The sequence below is a fragment of the Cryptosporidium andersoni genome (genome assembly GCF_001865355.1).
Source record: "Cryptosporidium andersoni isolate 30847 chromosome Unknown contig_28, whole genome shotgun sequence".
Lineage (NCBI taxonomy): Eukaryota > Apicomplexa > Conoidasida > Eucoccidiorida > Cryptosporidiidae > Cryptosporidium > Cryptosporidium andersoni.
The window spans coordinates 476,323-496,357 of record NW_027122853.1 but is presented as its reverse complement, the minus strand read 5'-3'; the positions used below and the strand labels follow the sequence as shown (position 1 = coordinate 496,357).

General features: G+C 31.1%; 6 protein-coding genes across 6 annotated transcripts; 3 read left to right on the top strand and 3 right to left on the bottom strand.

Moving 5' to 3' along the window:
• Positions 1–1,054: 1,054 nt before the first annotated feature.
• On the top strand, positions 1,055–3,484 carry cand_006390 (ribonucleoside-diphosphate large subunit; the record flags this gene model as incomplete). The annotated part of the gene is made up of 1 exon (XM_067210880.1): positions 1,055–3,484. One exon carries the CDS (start codon positions 1,055–1,057, stop codon positions 3,482–3,484), a length of 2,430 nt encoding a protein of 809 aa, XP_067068087.1.
• A 387-nt stretch (positions 3,485–3,871) lies between these two features.
• On the top strand, positions 3,872–6,286 carry cand_006380 (glycosyl transferase; the record flags this gene model as incomplete). The annotated part of the gene is made up of 1 exon (XM_067210879.1): positions 3,872–6,286. One exon carries the CDS (start codon positions 3,872–3,874, stop codon positions 6,284–6,286), a length of 2,415 nt encoding a protein of 804 aa, XP_067068086.1.
• A 389-nt stretch (positions 6,287–6,675) lies between these two features.
• Positions 6,676–7,446, bottom strand: cand_006370 (apolipoprotein A-I-binding protein precursor; the record flags this gene model as incomplete). The annotated part of the gene is made up of 1 exon (XM_067210878.1): positions 6,676–7,446. The coding sequence occupies one exon, from the start codon at positions 7,444–7,446 to the stop codon at positions 6,676–6,678; it is 771 nt and encodes a 256-aa protein (XP_067068085.1).
• A 415-nt stretch (positions 7,447–7,861) lies between these two features.
• cand_006360 (uncharacterized protein) lies at positions 7,862–15,409 on the bottom strand (the record flags this gene model as incomplete). The annotated part of the gene is made up of 1 exon (XM_067210877.1): positions 7,862–15,409. The coding sequence occupies one exon, from the start codon at positions 15,407–15,409 to the stop codon at positions 7,862–7,864; it is 7,548 nt and encodes a 2,515-aa protein (XP_067068084.1).
• Positions 15,410–15,993: 584 nt separating this feature from the next.
• On the top strand, positions 15,994–16,623 carry cand_006350 (uncharacterized protein; the record flags this gene model as incomplete). Its single annotated transcript, XM_067210876.1, has 1 exon — positions 15,994–16,623. The coding sequence occupies one exon, from the start codon at positions 15,994–15,996 to the stop codon at positions 16,621–16,623; it is 630 nt and encodes a 209-aa protein (XP_067068083.1).
• Positions 16,624–16,690: 67 nt separating this feature from the next.
• Positions 16,691–19,783, bottom strand: cand_006340 (uncharacterized protein; the record flags this gene model as incomplete). The annotated part of the gene is made up of 1 exon (XM_067210875.1): positions 16,691–19,783. One exon carries the CDS (start codon positions 19,781–19,783, stop codon positions 16,691–16,693), a length of 3,093 nt encoding a protein of 1,030 aa, XP_067068082.1.
• Positions 19,784–20,035: the final 252 nt, after the last annotated feature.

Sequence of the window (20,035 nt, the reverse complement as noted above, 5' to 3'; positions counted from 1 at the left end):
TCACAATAAGAGGATGATGAATTTTTGTCGTATATTAGGTGCAATATCTTGGGGTATTATTGCAGGGATTATTGGATGTGATGGAGTCTTAGGTAAGTTTATTTTTTTCGAGACCTTAAATTATTTCATTATAACTCAATACTTAATTTAACAATGTCTAGGCTTCATATGCTATATCTTTTCAATAATATTTACAGCATTTGTTGTTATTATATACATGGGATATAATAATTTGCATTTATATTTCTCTACTAAGTGGATACTTTTGAATTTTGGAGATTCCTTTATGGTAAGTAAATCCTTGTTACATACTTTTATAGTTCTAAATTCAATGTTTTGACTTCATATTACTGATATATGCAGACATTTTTCTTATTCTGGACTTTATCTTATAGTATATCATACTTTTATAAATAAGATGTGCTATACATCTTCATCAATGTTTTACATACTTATTTCTTGTAATATTGGAGCTTAAAACCTTATGAGTACAAATTAATTACAAATGAGAATTTACAAGAAATATCTTAAATCTTAAGAGATTTCACTTAAGTAGCAACTCTAATCGTTCTAAATGACTTAATTAAGTACTTATTTGATAATTTTGTATAAAAAGTTGTGAGCTATAGGAAATTTGCTAAAAGTGAATATTGTAGTAGTGTCAGTATCGGTATTTATATGTAAGTATGTGGTTACAATACTATATATATAGCATTCCTTATATATTTTTGCAAAACAACACAATATATATGCACTTTATATTGTTTTATACCATCATTAGAGCTATTAAGATAATAAGATCTCAAATACTTAAATATGCTACTCAATATTAGCGGTCTATCTTAACCCCACCCCATTCATAAGGTGGTTCCTCCCCCCCTCTTCCTTTCAACCTATAATAATTTGTATTTACTCCCCACTGCAAATTTCCTACTGAATAGTTGGGTTTATTTATATAGAATAGTTTTCCCACCTATATTACCCATACGATATTTCTATAGATTAGTATAAGGAGAAGAATTAATAGGTCTCAACTCATTACAAATTCTGTATGATGGCTGAGCGAATGTATGTTATAAATCGTAGGGGTAAAGAAGAGCCAGTCTCGTTTGATCAAATACTGAGTAGGATTTCGAAGTTATCATATGGACTACACCCATTGGTAGATCCTGCAAGAGTAGCCCAGGCCGTCATAAATGGGATGTATAGCGGTATTAAGACCTCTGAATTAGACGAACTAGCTTCTCAAACATGTGCATATATGGCAGCTAGTCATCCGGATTTTTCAAAGTTAGCAGCTCGTATATCTATATCTAATCTTCATAAGAATACTTATTCGGATATTTTTGAAGTTGCAAATCAATTGATATCATTTAAGGATGTACACGGGAATCCAGCTCCATTACTATCTCAAACTGTGTATGACTTTATTATTGAGAACAAAGATAGATTAAACTCAGTTATTGATTTTAGCCGTGATTTTGAATATGACTATTTTGCTTTTAAGACTCTAGAAAGATCTTATTTACTGCGGGTCGATGATAAGATTGTGGAAAGGCCACAACACCTATTAATGAGAGTCTCCTGTGGTATCCACTATGGTAATATAGATGCAGCAATTGAAACTTATGAACTGCTCTCTCAGAAGTATTTTACTCATGCTACTCCGACATTATTCAATGCTGGTACTCTTCGCCCACAGATGTCCTCTTGTTTTATTCTCAAAATGTCAGATGACTCAATTGATGGCATTTTTGATACACTAAAGAAATGTGCAAATATAAGCAAGACTGCTGGTGGATTAGGGGTGGCTGTTTCTAATATACGAGCTGCAGGATCATACATCCGTGGTACTAATGGTAGGTCTAATGGTTTAATTCCAATGCTGCGTGTGTATAATGATACAGCACGTTATGTTGACCAAGGTGGAGGAAAAAGGAAGGGTGCACTTGCTGTCTATTTGGAACCTTGGCATGCGGATGTTTTGGAATTTATAGAGATAAGGAAGAACCATGGTAAAGAGGAGATGAGATGCCGTGATATATTTCCAGCACTATGGATACCTGATCTGTTCATGGAGAGAGTAGAGAAGGATGCAAACTGGACATTAATGTGTCCTGATGAATGCCCTGGGATGCAAGATGTCTGGGGTGACCAATTTAAAGAATTATATGAACACTATGAAAAAGAAGGTCGCGGTAGGAAAACAATTAAAGCACAAAGTTTGTGGTTTGCATTGCTACAGTCACAAATTGAGACAGGTACTCCATTTATTTGCTATAAGGATGCAGCTAATCGTAAAAGCAATCAACAAAATCTGGGTACGATAAAATCTAGCAATCTATGTACAGAAATTATGGAGTATACTAGTTCAAACGAGGTCGCAGTTTGTAACTTGGCATCTATAGGGCTCCCTCGTTTTGTTGATAGGGATAATAAGAAATTCGATTTTAAAAAGCTATATGAAGTAGTAAAGGTAGCAACAAGGAATCTAAATGAAGTTATTGATCGTGGATATTATCCTATTCCAGAGTGCAGGAGGTCTAATCTGAGACATAGGCCACTTGGTTTAGGAGTACAAGGTCTTGCAGATTGTTTTATGATATTGAGATATCCATATGAATCTAAAGATGCCAGGAAACTAAATGTTGAGATATTTGAGACAATATACTATGCTGCTCTTGATGCAAGTTGTGAGCTAGCAGAGAAGTATGGTCCCTATGAAACATTTCAAGGTTCACCAGCTAGTAGAGGTCTGCTACAATTTGATCTCTGGAATGTGCAACCCTCCTCAGGACTTTGGAACTGGGATTTACTGAAGGAGAAAATAGCTAAGTATGGCCTTAGAAACTCGTTGTTGGTAGCTCCAATGCCTACCGCATCTACATCTCAGTTACTAGGGAATAATGAAAGCTTTGAACCATTTACCTCAAATATATATCATAGGCGTGTATTGTCTGGGGAGTTCTTTGTTGTGAATCCTCATTTGTTGAATGATTTACTTGAATTGGGACTATGGGATGAGAGACTGAAACAGAGTATCATTGCTAACAATGGAAGTGTTCAAAATATTGAGTCTATACCGCGAGATATTCGCGACCTGTACAAAACCGTCTGGGAAATTAGACAAAAAGCAGTTATTGATATGGCGGCAGATAGAGGACCATACATTTGTCAATCTCAGTCTCTAAATATTTATATTGCAAATGCCAACTATGCAAAGCTATCTTCTATGCACTTCTATGGATGGAAGAAGGGTTTAAAAACTGGTGCTTACTACTTAAGAACACAAAGCGCTGCAAATCCTATACAATTCACTATAGATCAACAACTACTGAAGTCAACAGCAGATAAGAATAAGGAACAGGATACAAAGAGACCTGCATTGCAGAATAGCTCTCAAAGCGATGGAAGATCTGTCATGGCATGCCCTTTAAGACCAGCGAATCTTCAAGGTGAGGAGTGTTTAATGTGCTCAGGCTAATTTAAGTTTTTTTTTTTTTGAAGAATCTAAGATATTGCAAGGTAGTTGCAGATTTAGAATATATTCTTATTTGATTTTAATATTATATTTCACTTAAAGCTACTCTAGCATATGTAACCACTATATGTGGATCGCAAAACTCCTATTCCCCATGCAGGAGCTAGCGATACTTTAATTTTTCATATTAATGAGATCCTTAGATCCAAAAGGTATTTTTGCAAAGTAAATCACCTAATATAGATTAGTCAATTTAATATAGATAAGTAGCACACTAAATAAATTCCATATCATTTCCAGAACTTTAAACAACTAAAAATGTGTGATCTCTGCGTTCCTGTCTAGTAGATACAGTGAAGTGTAAAAGCCAAATATCAATAAATAACAATAATGAAGATACCTATTAAAAATTCCTATAGTTTTTCTCTAGCGTACTCAAGGCTCATTTGTCGCTTTTTAGCTTGCTCATTAGGTATAATTTTGGCATCTTTAAGTATAAGTAAACCGCTAGTTGGTGTATGTTTAGCTGCAGAAGTTGCAATATTTGACTATTTCACAAACTACCTAGGAATAGCATCAAAAAAATTATACCGAAATAGAGAGAGAAAAAAAAAGGATTCTGTTAGTGAAAAAAATGGGGTTTATAAGTGGGTTGGGCTACTAGTTGTACTACTCTGTGAGCTTTCAACTTTTCTTGCTCTCAATACATTTTTTTTTTCACAAGTTAAAAGGAATAATGTACATAATATTATTCCCGAGCAATTATATAAGAATAGTACTACCTTTAATAAACTTCTAACTCTTAAATATGATAAAGTCCCATATTTAATGGGTCTGCCACCTACTGACGTTAATTCAGAGCTTATAGAATGGCTAAGTAGAAGTTGGAAACCAAGAACTATTGAGAATCTCCCCTACTGGGATTCTAGAGTGAGTTTAACACTTAGAGATCTAAATTCACAGTTAGAGGTCATCCATTACACTGAGATCAATTTTGATACATATGTAGATGCTAGTTCAGTTGAACAGGATATAAATGGAGCTGTTACATCACGAGTAATAATAGGTGATGGGACTTGGAACAATCAGGGAATTGGTAGTAATTATAGCTTGAGAGACCATATTCTAAGCGATTATAATAGTGAGTTTTTTGGAAAAGATGACCTAATTAGTATTGTAATACCTGTGTACAATGAAGAAGAATATATAGTTAAAACTATATGTTATACAATTGAGACTATGCCTATTGAATTACTTGGAGAAATAGTTGTTGTTGATGATGCAAGCAGAATACCAGTAGTTAAAATTTTAGAGGAACAGCTACCAAATGAATACAAGAAATATGTTCGTGTAATAAGATTTAAAAAAAACGAAGGTCTTATAAGAGCTAAAATTGTAGGTGCAGATACATCATTTGGTCCAAACATATTTTTCTTAGATGGGCACTGTCGTCCAAAGCCAGGCTGGTCGCAAAGTCTCGTGAGATCTATAAGACAAAATTATAAAAGAATCGTATGTCCAATTGTACAAAATCTGTACGGTCATAATTGGAGTGATGTAGGTACTGCAGGAGCTAAAATGATGATTGAGTGGAGCTTTGCATTTCATTGGTATGATGATGGGCTAGATGAAGTTCCAATAGCCTCTGGAGGAATTTTAATGATAACAAAGCGTTGGTGGGAAGAAAGTGGGAAATATGACCCAGGAATGATGTACTGGGGAGGTGAAAATATAGAACAGAGTTTCCGTGTTTGGATGTGTGGTGGAGAGATCCATGTTATTAGGGACTCTTTAGTTGGACATATATTTAATAGAACAAATACAAATGAGAGAGACAATAATTTAGAATACAAAACACTTCTAATCAGAAATGTGCACATGAATCACAAGAGAACTGCCTATGTATGGCTTGATTATTTTTATTATCAGACCTATTTTAAGAACTTCCACATGCTAAGTTATGAGACTTCACTTATAGGCTCAGGCATAGATGAAAGACTAGCTATTAGACAAAACTTGCAATGCAAATCATTTGAATGGTATATTAAAAAATTCAAACCATCACTAGAAAGGCAAGGAGAAATGTATCTCGATTATCATCATATTCAGCATAGCAAAAGTAAATTATGCTTAACTACTAAACTTACGATAATTGAACTACGCGATATGACAGTGAATAGCATACCAAAAGCTCTAATACCAAGAACTGTCGTTCCTGCAGATATATCCAAATATGGAGACAAGTTTACTGATGAATATGATGATGTTACACTTGAAATATGTGATCCATTTAATTATAATCAACAATGGTTATTTATTTTAGGTAATAGGATGCTTTACAATAGGAGTACAAAGAGATGTCTTGATAGAGCTAATATTAATTTAGAAAGTCATGATAATAACGCTATAGCTAAGGGGGAGGATGTTAATAAGCAAGCAAATATGAAGCAAATACCTCTTATTACTGTTGAGTGTGACTGGAACTTAGTTATGAGATCGAAAAATATGAATCAGTTTTGGGCATGGAAACCAGAAAAAATACTTGATCGAGAGAGTAGTGAGTATGGGAGGATTGTCACTTGGGATGGTGATGAACATAGAACTAACCAGACTGGGGGAGCTGAAGAATTTGTTGTTCCATTGAATAAAGGTATAAATGAAAACTCGTTATGTGCCTTCAGTATTAAAAATATTGGATACTACAATCAATCTACTTTATATTACACCTATTGTACAGAAGTAAACAAAGAAAAATTTCTTTTTAGAAAAATGTGGCTTCAGAAAGATCTTTTGGAGTATAGTTAGATAAGTTCTTAAAATACACTCTTCAGAACATAGCTCTCTATTACTAAATTTGCGAATTTAGATGTAAAATAAAAGATACACAATTTTTTATAAAATATCAGGTTGATGTATTTACTTTTTGATTAATTATAGCTTATTTTGACTTGATTATTGTATTTAGGATTTATAAATCTATGCATAAACCTTTAGTTGGTTAATATATTTCCTTTTACAGTATTAATTAAACTATTATTTTCAGTTAGTAATTAAAGAGGTTAAATATTCTCATTTTAAATGAGTTGTTGCAAATTTTAAGTTCCTATGCTATTAATAACTAATTATAGAATGCTTAGCTAAACAATATATTTTGTCAATAATAAGATTTTGTAACACTATAATTTATATGATCTTTATAGTAACGTAAATAATTCATTGTTGTTATTAAGGTATATTTTATTTATGTAATCAATGTTATACTTTGTTGCAAGGAATGGTGGAACAAATCTTCCTGCAATATAATGTTTCCCTTTAAATGACAAGGTACATACTTTTGGAGCAGTTAGCGAAATGATAATATCTGGGTATAAAAGTGTATCGTTTTCGCTATATATGTTGTCTACATTCCAACCGGAAGGTATATCAATAGATACAATTGGAATTGCTGAAATATTTGAGCACTTCTTCATATAATCAATAATTGAGTTAAATGGTGACTTTATATAATCTCCAGAAAAGCTGAATCCAAAAATCGAATCGATAATTAATGCAGGTATAGGGTTTATTTCCTCTATTGTAGGGATAATTGGGATTGATAAAGATTTCAGCAAAGTGACCAAATTATCATAAAGTGGGTGATTCCCTTTTTTTGGATATATTACTATCGGATTGCCACCAAATAACTTAAGGTAACGTGCTATTACTAGTCCATCTCCACCATTATTACCTGGACCACAAATAACCATAATTTGCGATGATATTGTTTGTGAAGAAGAAAACTGGTTCGAATAACCGTCCGAATACTGACAGAATAGATGAGGATAGCAGTGGTGGATACAAATCGCACAACTTAATCCAGCAATTTCCATTAGCTGTTCAAGTTTGTACCCAATAGTATCGCTCATTAGCTCATTATCTAATTCCTGGGCCTCCTTCTGAGTTAAGTAGTGATATTCTAAAACCATTTCTTGTATGCCCTTTTAGTTAAAAATATCTTGATAGAAAAAGTTTTATACAGTATTTTACATAAGATTGTGCGAGATAGTGTAAAATAAACTGAAGAAATCTGATCTAAATATGTGAAGTTTGGAAAAAGCGCGATTTAAGATAGGATAGCACATACTTGCATGGGTATACTGAGGATGAAATATTGTCAATTTTCTTTAAAAGATAGTATAAACAGAAGAAATAGATCAATTAAATTATTTACTAAGCTATACAAAGTCTAGAAGTTTGAGAAGTTACCTTTTAAATCCCACTCTTTCTAGATTCCAAATACATCTAATTCTATTACTAATATTAAGCTATTTATCAAATATATTTGAAGTTTTCTATAAATATTCAAATCCTAGATTAGCTTGAAAAAATAATATATTAATATTACCTAATAACACAACTCTTTTTAGAATAAATGACTTCTTCATCATTAAACAAAGAAACTGGTGAGTAGACAATATTTTCTGATTTTTTTTGAGTCTTCATTATATTTTCTCCTACACTATTTGTCGTATATTCCTTTGCTTGAGCTTGTCTCTGTCTTTTAGTATTCTTCTTAGTATTTGTAATTCCAAGGTATTCTCTTAGAGTATAAATTATTGAAATTATATCATGACCAATCACATCTTTATTTGAGTTAGTATTTGTTCTATTACCAACAAATGATCTGCAAAACATTTCATAAAAACAATTCTCTAGTACTTGTTGATATTTTTGTAAAGTAGAATTTATACAAGAAGGTATTATTAAACTAACAATATTCCCACATAATTTCTCTAGTATTCTTGTCATTGAATTTGATAGTAAATTCATTGAAGAACTAGTAACAAAATGTGATGAATTTTCGAGTGACAAATTTGTATTTGTGATATTGTTTTCGATGCCTCCTACTTTATTTTTGTAAAATACTTCCATAATACCGTATATTTTTAGAATTGTACGACCATCAAGATCTAAATTTAAATCAATTAGGGCTTGACACATCTTGGTAATTGTATCAAAGTATATACATACAAGTCTGCATGATAAATTTAGTTGTCCAATTTCAGTGTTATCTAACCACTGAGGCATATAAATACTTTTATTTAGAATTAAATTTGATAAATTATGTTCATTCTCCTTACGTATGTTACTACTAATAAAGTCTTGCAAATAGTCAGTTTTAGTAAAAGAATATTCGTAAGTTCCTGATGCTTCTAGTTGTTTAATAAGTTTTACTTCATGTATAATTAGATCACAAAGAATATCAAGTGATGAATTAATATTTTCCAAATGTGTGTAGACTACTTGCTGTAAAAAGTGCTGATCTTTATTATATTCATTTGAAAGTAAGGACATATTATTTGAATTCACTTGATGTAAATTTCTGTTATTTGCTTCATATAAAGATATATCCAAAACTTCTGGGTTTAATAACTTATGAAGTACAACGAATGAATAATTTTGAGAAGTATTTGTATTAAGTAGAAAGTACTCTGAGTTGTATCTTATGGTTTTATATTCTCTAATATTATTTATTAAATTTTCAACTGAGATCTCTGATAAAATTACGGGTATTGTTAAATATTTAAATTTACTACTCAAATATTTGCGATTTCTTCTATAGTATAAACCAGTGTAGTGGTCTAAACATAATTTTGTATTATCAATCTTCCAAATGTTCAATATGCGCCGACCATGCATAAATACTTTTTGAAAGTATGAATGACAGTCTTCACTACTATAACCAGATATTATGAAGTGCAATAGTGAATGGTATGAGTACCCAATATGGTTTAGTGAAGATATATTTGGTGTTGGCTTTGCTCTCTTATGTGATGGTAATGCAGGGGTTATATCACTTATATCGTCATACAGCGCGTTTGAGAAGTCAGAAAATATATCCTTTTTTGTATCTTTTAAGCTAATTTCATTCTTCAAAATTGAATAAAAGTCTGACAACTGCTCTAAATGTATCAAGAAACATCCATTTTCAAATATACTGCATTTCCTAGTCAAGTACACAAAGTGTTGTACAGACTGTAGGAGATAAAATATCCTCAAAAAGTTATGAACTTGTGGAGTGCAAGATGAAGAATTCTGAGAATTTAGATTACTTAGCACACGTTCCAGTAATTTTGAGCGATATTTCTCATACATTTCATTTACTGCTTTGCTAATTTCAAAATGGGAGCAATAAATACAGTTTTCTAGTAGTTTCTTTGAGAATTCTCCAGCATTAGGATCTCCAGATAATTGAAAAAAGGTAATTAATAAGGCTTCAGTTATATAAACATACAGGTTTCTAAATCCGTCAATAAGCATTTTGAAATATTGCTGTAGATCACTTTGACTTTGATTATTTGTAATGTATCTGATAATACTCAGCTTCAAAAGTTTCCATTTAAGTTTTGCATGAATATAAGGAATAAACCAGAAGCAATTTTGTATCTTCGGAGATACTCCATTGTTATAGTCAAACCAGTTAGATACTCGGGAAATATTTGGCAAATATATCAAAATAAAATGTTTGTGCATTTCCATAACTTTCCATAGGACATGATAAATAAAGGTTTCAAGTTTGTCAAAACATATTGTATCATTTATTGGTATAATAGATGGTGAATGGGAGTACCAAGTAAGTTTGGTATTTAAATTAGAATACCTTCTTCTTATTAAACAGCGTATTAAATGTATTCTTAAACATAATGTAGGATATAATGCTTTTAACTTTATCATATTCATGCAAATTAAATCAAAACTAATGGAATAGATGTTATCAGTAATACTTAAGTAATGATCTAAATTGTTCTGCTCCATTGTCAATTCTGAATTTTCTTTACTTTTCTTTTTTGAACAAAAATCATAGTTTTCAACAACCTTTGAATCAATATCAAAATGACAATATTTCACTTTGTTACCAAAGTTGCAAATAAATTCTGAGCTCTTATTGGTAGGGTTAAGCTTGCTGAATTTTGTTTGGAGATTCCACCATTCCAATTCCATATTCAACAAAGATGTAGCTTGTATAAATAATTTTTCAAAGGAATTAGGGTAATAATATGAATATTGACCATCATAACAAAAGCCTAGTGCTAAATGTAGTGAATACGAAGCATTTATATCATCTAATTCGCATAAAACTATCTTTATGGAATTTGAAGCTGAAGTCAAATTGCCTATTTTTATGTCTGGTCTAACACTTAAACTGAAGCTAACTAATTTCAAGTTGTCGAGTGCCTCAAGTACTACCTCCTTATTTGAAGGCAAAGATGAGCCACTATTTACTGTATGGGAAGTAATGCCAAATCTACCAGGGTACCATAACGTAGAATCTCTGTTTGAGTATATCAATGGAATAGCAGATTCAAAGCTAGAAGCTATCGATTTAAATGGAATATATACACACTTCTCAACTCTGGATAGTACAGAATTAACTATTTCAGATAAGCTACTTCTGAATAATTCCCGGGAATTATTTTCGCTATAAGCAAATATTTCATCAAGTTTTTCTGCAAAAAAAATTTTGGAATTGTATGCAAAATGTTTAATAGGAATCAAGTCTACTTTTTTTTCCAAGTAATCCCATTGAAGTATAGAAATTGGAGTAAACTCTAATATATCATTTTTTTTTTTTAAATCTGCTTTATAATATACTTCACTAGTATTTTCTTCATCCAAATACTCGGATATATATGAAGTATCAAATGGATCGCAAATATATGTATCAAGTAATCGCTTTAAGTTTGATATAGAAAGAGCGTATTTGTGGTTATTTTCAGTCTCATATTTTCTGGTTGAATATAATTCAAAATAATAGTGAAGTAATTCCATATAAGATGGATATATAAATGGTAAACTTAAATGTCTTAATATTAAAGGTATATCATCATTCATTGACTTGAGCTCTATTATTACCTCCTTATCACTCTTCTTAATCTTCTCTTTAGGGAATACTAATGATTGAATTGCACCTATAATGGAATCATAGAATGATCTCCTTGCATATGAATACTGTTTGTCAGTTAATGAAGTGCAACTTAATAAAGATGAAAATACATTGCAAGATAACAATAAAATTGGACAAGGTAGTCGTTTTGCTAGTTCAGAGTTCAAAATAACATCGTTATTTTCCATATTATTAATACCCCTGTAATGACTTTTAAATAAGTGATTATAATTTCTTATCATAATCTTGTTAAAAGGTTTACATGGAAGTGGACAGACAGGAATACCATATATACATTGTAATAGTAACCCCAAAACTTCCAAATATTCTGTTTCTATTTCTGGATCAATTACAAAATCATGTAAAGGCCAATGAGTAAAGGAAAATCTTGTGTATTTATCTATATACTCAGAGCATTCATCATAAAAGTTACTCCAGTTGTTCAAATATAATGAATCCTTAAATAATTCGCTTGGGATATCCCCACTATTTATATTAGCATAAAAAGATTCCTTGCAAGATTTCATCTCACTTATCCATGTAGGAATACATGGTGAGAATCGATATATTATACCATATAATATAATAAAATCTAATATTAAATTATAGGTATTAGATAAAGTAGTCAATTGTTTATCTACAGAGTTATTTATAAAAATTGGATCTTCATTCTCATCTTTTCTAACAATTTGATCATTTTTATTTGAATTAGACGATTCTAAATTTGGGGTTGATAATTTCAGTGAACCATTTTGCTCATTTAACTGTTCAAAATTTATTGAAAAGTCTAGATAGAATAAATATCGAATAATATACATTATACATCGTGGTTGTAAAGAGTATGATGTTACTTCTTGATAAATATCTACTAAGTGTATGACAATTTGCATCATGACTTTTAAAAGATTTACCATACCCTTGTAAGTCTGTATAAGATGCATAAACAACCTATGTAAACCAGTCACAACTGTGACAATAAGATAGTGTAATATGTCTCTTAAGGATTTGATTCCATTATAAATGGTTTGATATTTTGAAATACCATTTGAAAATGCACGATCTTTTAGTGTTTCAAATAACAGTAAGATTTCCCTTAAAAAATCAATAAATACAATTGGGATGACACCATTAAAGTTTTCTTTATCAATAATATGATCACATATACATTTATTTGTTAGCTTTATTAGAATTTCAAAAACTATTACTAACTCTTCACCTTGTATATTGCATATTTCCTCTTCTTGCAAGTAACTGTTAAGTTTAGTTAGTAGTCTGTTGATTCTGTCGAAGGAACTGAGTGTTTTAGAAGTAGTGCTGCAATCATATAAAGTTATTAAATTTGTTTCGTTAAGTATGTGTAGAATAGAACACAAATACGAAGTAGGAGAGGCAAATAAATCACTAGATGGTCTTCTAAAGCTGAGCTCACGTTCAATAACGCCAATAATTATATTTGAATTATCAATAGAGAATGCATTTACATATTTCTTGCAACCTAATCTATTGTAAATTACTTCTTCATTTTCCATAGGTCCATTTTCTATTATTAAATTATGAACTATTCTTGAAATATGCAATGCTGCACATAAGAGGCTTTCCTGTTTTTGAGTTAGTTCTTGAATTGTCGGAATATTTACAGATATTGAAAAAGTCTTTCTAAATGAGACATTTACTATTTCGGACTCAAAGAGATAATATAACGATAGTAACCAGAGTACTCTAGCTTTGAGACTACTAGTATTTGTTAACTGAGTAACCATCATCAAATGACCGGCAATATTTTCAAATTCCAATTTCCAAAACTGTTGGCTAAATATGTTTGCTGTATTTACTGAAAAATCACTATCGTCTTTTACATTTAGATTGAAGATTTTCGAAATTTGCATAAGTAGTAGAGAACTCTCACACATTCCATAAATGACACTAATGTAGTCGAATCCAATCGTTGATTTAGATAATAATAAGTTTGTAATTTCAGGGTATTTAGCCCACAGATCATTGAGAGAAATGATCAATCTAGGTTCTGATTTATTTTCCTCTCTTAATGATTCTTTAATATAGTGACTAAAATTCAAAGTTAATCTTCCATTAGTGTAGTAGTATGCTGAGCCATCATTTAAACCTGTAAATTTCTGTGAGTGGTCATCTAGTTTATGTAAGAATTCCAGCTCTTCTTCAATACTCTTAAGTAAATAATTGTATATAGTAGTATATTCACTCAATAAATAGGCTACTTCGTTTATAATCTCATGCTTAATATTTGTAATGCTAGATTTAGTTACTGAGTATACATTCAAAATATACAAAAATTTTTCCATTATACTTGGCTGAATATAGTTATTAAAAAGATATGCTAAATTAATTTCGTCTAAATTTGATTTTAAAATCATGTTGATGAGATCTAATTCACTACTATAATTTATGTCTAAATAGTTATCTTGATTTTTTGAATAGTCCGCTACTGAAAGATCAATTCCATATTTATTTGCATAATCTATAACTTTCTCACTTATAGTGGTTAGTTTACTTAATCCAGAAGCAGACATATCGAGAAAATTACTATAATTCAACATTATTAATTTATCAAAAGTCTCCAGTGATTGATGGTTACTGTTCGCTACATTTGGTCCCGGTATACCAACTATTTGAGATAAAAAATAATTACAATAATAGGGAATAAAATGTAACCACTGTTTGTATTGTTTATTAGCAAATATAGGAACTAAAGTAGTTAAATTATCACTTGATAGTTCCGAATAACTTCCATTGACTTCATCCTTTTGCTTAAAGTGAGTTGCATTCACACCACTACTACTTCTAGTACGTCTTCTATCTTGTTCTTTAATATTGGAGTAAGTATATTCCAATATTTTATTATCCCAAATTCCATAGTTGCTAATTAAAACACCATCACAAAGTATACTTCCAACCGAAAAATATTCAGAGCATTCATGGGGATTTCTATCTACAGTTTGCAAGCCGTTGAATATTTCAAATATATTCTTGAAAATTCTTCTTAATGTTGAGCACTTTTCACAAAGAGATAAATTTAGCTTCTTATGTAATTCTGCAATATCTATACTGATCTTATAACGTCGATTCAGAAACAAGGCATCATCTGAGTTACTATATCTGTAAATAATACGTCTAACTTGTTCCTTTTCTTCTAATCTCCCAATTGTGCATATTGTCTGTATTTTATTATAAGAGTTAATATATTCACTTTCCTCTTGCCACTCAAAGTTTTTTAATAATAATATATTATTATTTAAAATTTCAGCAGCTGAATCGTATAAATAGTTTAGTAATACATTGTACTGCAGATTAAATGAAAATTTGTTGCAGTTACTGACTTGAAAACTTAAGTAATTGTTTAATTTCCCGAGGATATATCGTTTTCTAAACTGCTCCTCAATATATGATATAGTACAAACTCTCGAATTTATACAATAATCTGGAAGTTGTAGATAATTATCTATATACTCGGATCTAGTCCATTGTTTAAGATATAGCAGGAGCCACTTTATTCTTAAGGAGATTTCGTCTATGCCAGCTTCCTTATTTCTATTATACTTTGCTAATTTTTCTAGTGTATTAAAACATTCCCAAAAATCTCCTTGTAATAGTAAAACTCTACTTAGATTACCTAATAAAAAGTAAATATCTGACCACTTCTCAGAGTAAGAGATAGTAGGCTCTTGGGTCTGGTTATCTTCAACATACCAAATAAGATACTCTAAACAAAATCTGCATACTTTAAGAACACCTGAAATATATGCTCCATTGTATTCTTCACCAAACTCTGACCTATTATTTAATTCCTCAATAGAAGTATTGATTCCTTTCAAGCCATTTAAAATAATATTGTAAAATAAATTATTTAAAGTCGTGTTCTCATCTCGAGTATTTCTAGTTTGTCTATTCTCCAAAAAATAAGTAAGTTTTACTTTATCAGATTCATAAGCTTCCCAAAATTCCTTCTGATTTACCTGAATATCTTTCATATGTGCATTTATGATTTCATTGGTTATATATTCTTAAGAATGCGACATAACACCCTAAATTCCATATATGCTAACCAATTAATACTGGCGCACAGAAATCTACCTTAAACTAATTTCTCAGTAAGACACTAGATATAAATGAACTTCATTAAAATAATATCTGATCCTAGTATTTTGAAAATATCACTATGATAAACACATACATTATTTCATTTCCATGATATCTCACGATGGTGTATGCCTGATCTCTTCAGGTCAAATACTTAGGAACTACAAAAGTTGAGTGAAGGGTTTCCTGCAAATTAAATACTATAATGTATCTACCTGATAAAAAAAACATTTCTACTTTATATATAAGATTCACAAAATTCACTTTCTCTAATAGTAAAGCTATCAGGTGTAGAGAATTTATTGGTATCCCTATCTTCACCTCCTTTTTCCCCCCTCCCACCCCCCCTCCCTCCCTTTTGCCCCCCTTTTCGTATATTATTTGGTTTTGCTTCCTACGTACAAAGGTTTTTACTAGCAAAAGCTTCTCTAAAAGGAACTAGCTTTTAATATATACTTAAGTAATACACTTGAGGATGTGTAACATACTTAAATATTTCTTATTACTTGTAGCTACTCACGCTTTAAATCTAGCAATGGGACAAGAGATGGATTTTACTCCAGCTGAAGAGGTTCAGTTAGACTTGTTGGATAAACATTTTACAAAGGAAGAGAAGCAAAAGAAAATGCTTGTCTGCTTTGATTTGAGTCAAAAGGAGTTTGTGGAGAAACGCAATACATATCAAAAACTAGCTAATACTTTAGCTGGAGAAAAGGGTTTAAATGTAAACGATGCACTTCGAGCACTATTTCATGAAACTCTTGTAGCATGCTATTTCAATGCTCAAAAGAACGATATTGAAGCTGGAATATTAGGCAAACTTGTTGATGAGGACAAAATAAGATTATTTACACTGACAAATAGCACTCCCAAACGTTTTTCCAATACTCAACTTCAAATATTAGAAAGCATAATAACAGCTACTAATAAGAAAACATCAAACATCCTTTCTGGAAGTTTCCTTAACTACTTTACTGGTCTCTACGGATATATATACTTTTTTTGCATAATACTACTCATTAGTCTTGGATTCTACTATGCAATCACTTCTCTAAGGAAGCTGCAGGAAAGAGAAACTAAGACAAACAAGAAGAAACAAAAGTAGCGCACTTGATACTTTAGAAAAAGATAGAACGGAAGAAAGATGTCTGGTAAGTGAATTTACTCTTTAATTATTGCCACTGAATAGGCTTAAACTCTACATCTTTAGTGCTTTGATTTCTATTCCACACTCTACCACTACGTATTTGTTCACCTTTATTTTTGATTATTTGTTTATCTTGTATATTATTTGTATAAGTTGCATTTCTTCTGACAAGAAATGCTATTGGATCTACAATATCAGACTCAAGTTGGCCTTTACTATCGACACGCTGAACAAATAGTTTAATAGGTATATTCCATGGTTTACTTTCTCCAATATATAAAGTAGATTCCCTTGTTCGTATCCCATGTAAACGCTTAATACAATCATTGTATCTACAGCTGTAGGAAGACCGGTGAATATATATAGATGCACCATTTTCAGCTACAAATATAGTTTTCTTTGGTAGTACTTTTGTCCCATTAACTTCTTTTATTAAATTATAAGCAGTTACTTCATCAAAATGAACATTTATCTGCTGTAAGTATACACGTGCAGAATCTTGGCAGGCAATAGTACTATATCCAACCAATTCTAGCAGCTTTCCTGAAAAAATAGCCCCATCATCAACAAAAATATCACCTTTAATCTGCATATAATCACAGTATAAAATAGAGAACTCATCTATCATGACACCTAATTCTACTAGCAACTTGTAACTTTTCTTCAATAATTGCAAATTCGAATAACCTTGTAATAAAAGAACATTTATAAATATGCTGTATTCTTGCTCATCTTTCAAATTTCCAAGTTCTGCTGTATCTTGACTTTGAATCACAGCAAATTGTGAATTAGTTGTGAGAATTAAACTGTCAACTGAAACATTCCCATTACCAATATAAAGATCAGAAGAGTTTAAAGTTATATTACCATTAACAGCTATAGTAAAATTTCCAAATTTTGAGTTTTGTAGTGATACTAGGCCTTCATTAGTAAAAATAAAAGATTTTGAGTTATTTGTACCTTTAATCCAAATTGCTGAACTCAATGAAATTCCCAGATTTCCTGAAGATACAATTAATCTACATTTAACCTGTAAGTATCCCCTAGTATTTACATCAATGTTACCATTATAAATGATTATACTACCTCCAACAAGAACTTGACTATCTGATACAAAGAAGCTAGGAAGCTTCTCATTTGGTATTTGATTTTCATTCTTTAATGAACCTATCACGATATTTCCTAAGCTTATTTTCAGAGTGCCTCTCTTACTAGCTATAACACTTTCTTTAACGGTTAAACTTCCATTACTTATATATAATTCTCCATTAATAATATCAAGATATTCATTTACAAGTAACCCACCATTTAAAATTGCTAATTTACTTGAATTAGTAACTAGCATTGATCCATTTATTCTGTGTACCAAGTTTTCATGTATATCCCTATTTAGCTCACAATTTGTATAATCTAATCTAACTTTATCTGAATTTCCCTGAATAAATAAGCTGGAACTTTCACTTATTACTAAATTATTATCTAATGATATTTTACCTTGAACAAGTACTTCTGATGCCTGACTAACTTCTAAACTTCCATGAACTATTAACTCATTACTAATATGTATTGATGAAGTAGCAAGTATTTGAAAATAACCAAGTATACTATTTGTTTTATTTCCAATATTTGACACTACTTTATTGTAATTACTTCTAATTAAATCACTACTATTATAAAGTGTATTATTTAAGATGGTCTGATCTTCAAAGTAGTTAACGAGAATTGAGCCAGCAAAAACAGTTGAAGAGTCTCTAGCTAAGCCAAAAGAGAATTTCAATTTGTCAGAAACACTCAAACTAGAACCGGTATGTAAAACAAGAACTTTTTCTACCCATATACTACCTTTTAATATATTCATTTTCGAAGACCTGACTATTGACAAACGACTTGTTTCCACTGATGCATTTAGCATATAAAGTCTACCGGAGTCCCGAATGTGGATTCCTAGTCCATCTGTTACATTGGTTTTCAAATTTCCACAGGTCCCATAAACAAATCCCCCATCAGCAATAGAGATTTCACCAGCAATGATATCACCGCGAACCCAAAGTCTTCCTCTATTCCCTACAAAAAGTTTACTTCCAGACCATATAGACCCTTTAGAAGATGGAGTCTCCAATTCAGGCAAAGTGGAATTACTCAGTTTCATTCCAATATTATCAATCAATTCCTTTAAAAATGTACTTGGACAAAATTGAGACTGGAGCTGAAGTAACATAGGAGTTAGTACAAATGGATTCCAATTTATATTATCCTTCTCTAATTCATAAATTGTTGAATATAAATATAAAAGTCCAGTGTATACAGTAGATGATAAATCTATTTGGATATCCATTCCGTATATGTTCTTACCTACTGATACATTACCAATTATATATAAGTTTGAAAATGGAACTATTAGAGATCCACGTATAGTTAGACCTTTTCTGATAATACATTGCTTCAATGAGTGCTTTGGATATTTATGACTAGATGACATTTCAAATACTTGATTTGCATCAAATGAAGTTAAAACGTTGAGTTGCCCATTTGCAACTGTAAGATCTCCACATATTGTTACATCACCATCAACAACCACTATACCACAGTTAGGATTGTCAATAATTATGTCCTCATTCTCCATTGTGACTAAAACATCGCCGGAATCAGTATATGATGGTTCAGTTAAAGAGTGTGAATAAGCTGTAAGTGAAGGTGAGTACTCATCGCACAGTTTATCATGATAGAAAAAGTTGGTTACCCCATCATTTTTATTGCCGTTGTTATGCTTCTTACAAATTTCATTTTTTAGAAAGACCATAGATGGACATGAAGAAACTATTACTCTAACTTGCTGAGCTAATGAGTCATATAGGCTCTTAATTTCATACTTATCAAGACTACTAGCTGGTCGAGGTTTTATCACTTCAAAAGTCTCGTCATCCAATTTCTCTTTCATATCCGACTGCAGATATTTTTTAAATTGTGCATTATTTATCCTGAATGGTTCACTTATTAAATCTTTGATATTCTTATCTGTAATCCAAGAAGTGCAGTAAACTTTATAGCTATATAGTAGCCAAGGTACTGAAAATATGAAAATTATTTTCGGGAGCAGACTAGCTCCTCTAAAATTCATTACTCATAAATATATCATAAATTGCATTATAGTCCTAAAAAATTCTGATAATCAGGTGTAATAGTAGCATCCCGTGTAATTTTACTGAAGATGGAATATTCTAAAAGTTATCATGCATTTTCTAGTGGCGGCTAAGGGAGAAGAGTAGATGCACACTCGGACCACTTGAAATAAAGTTAAGTCCTACAATTACGATAAAATAAGGGGAATGACACATTTAATGACTAATTCTCATCTTTAGCTAATAAGTAT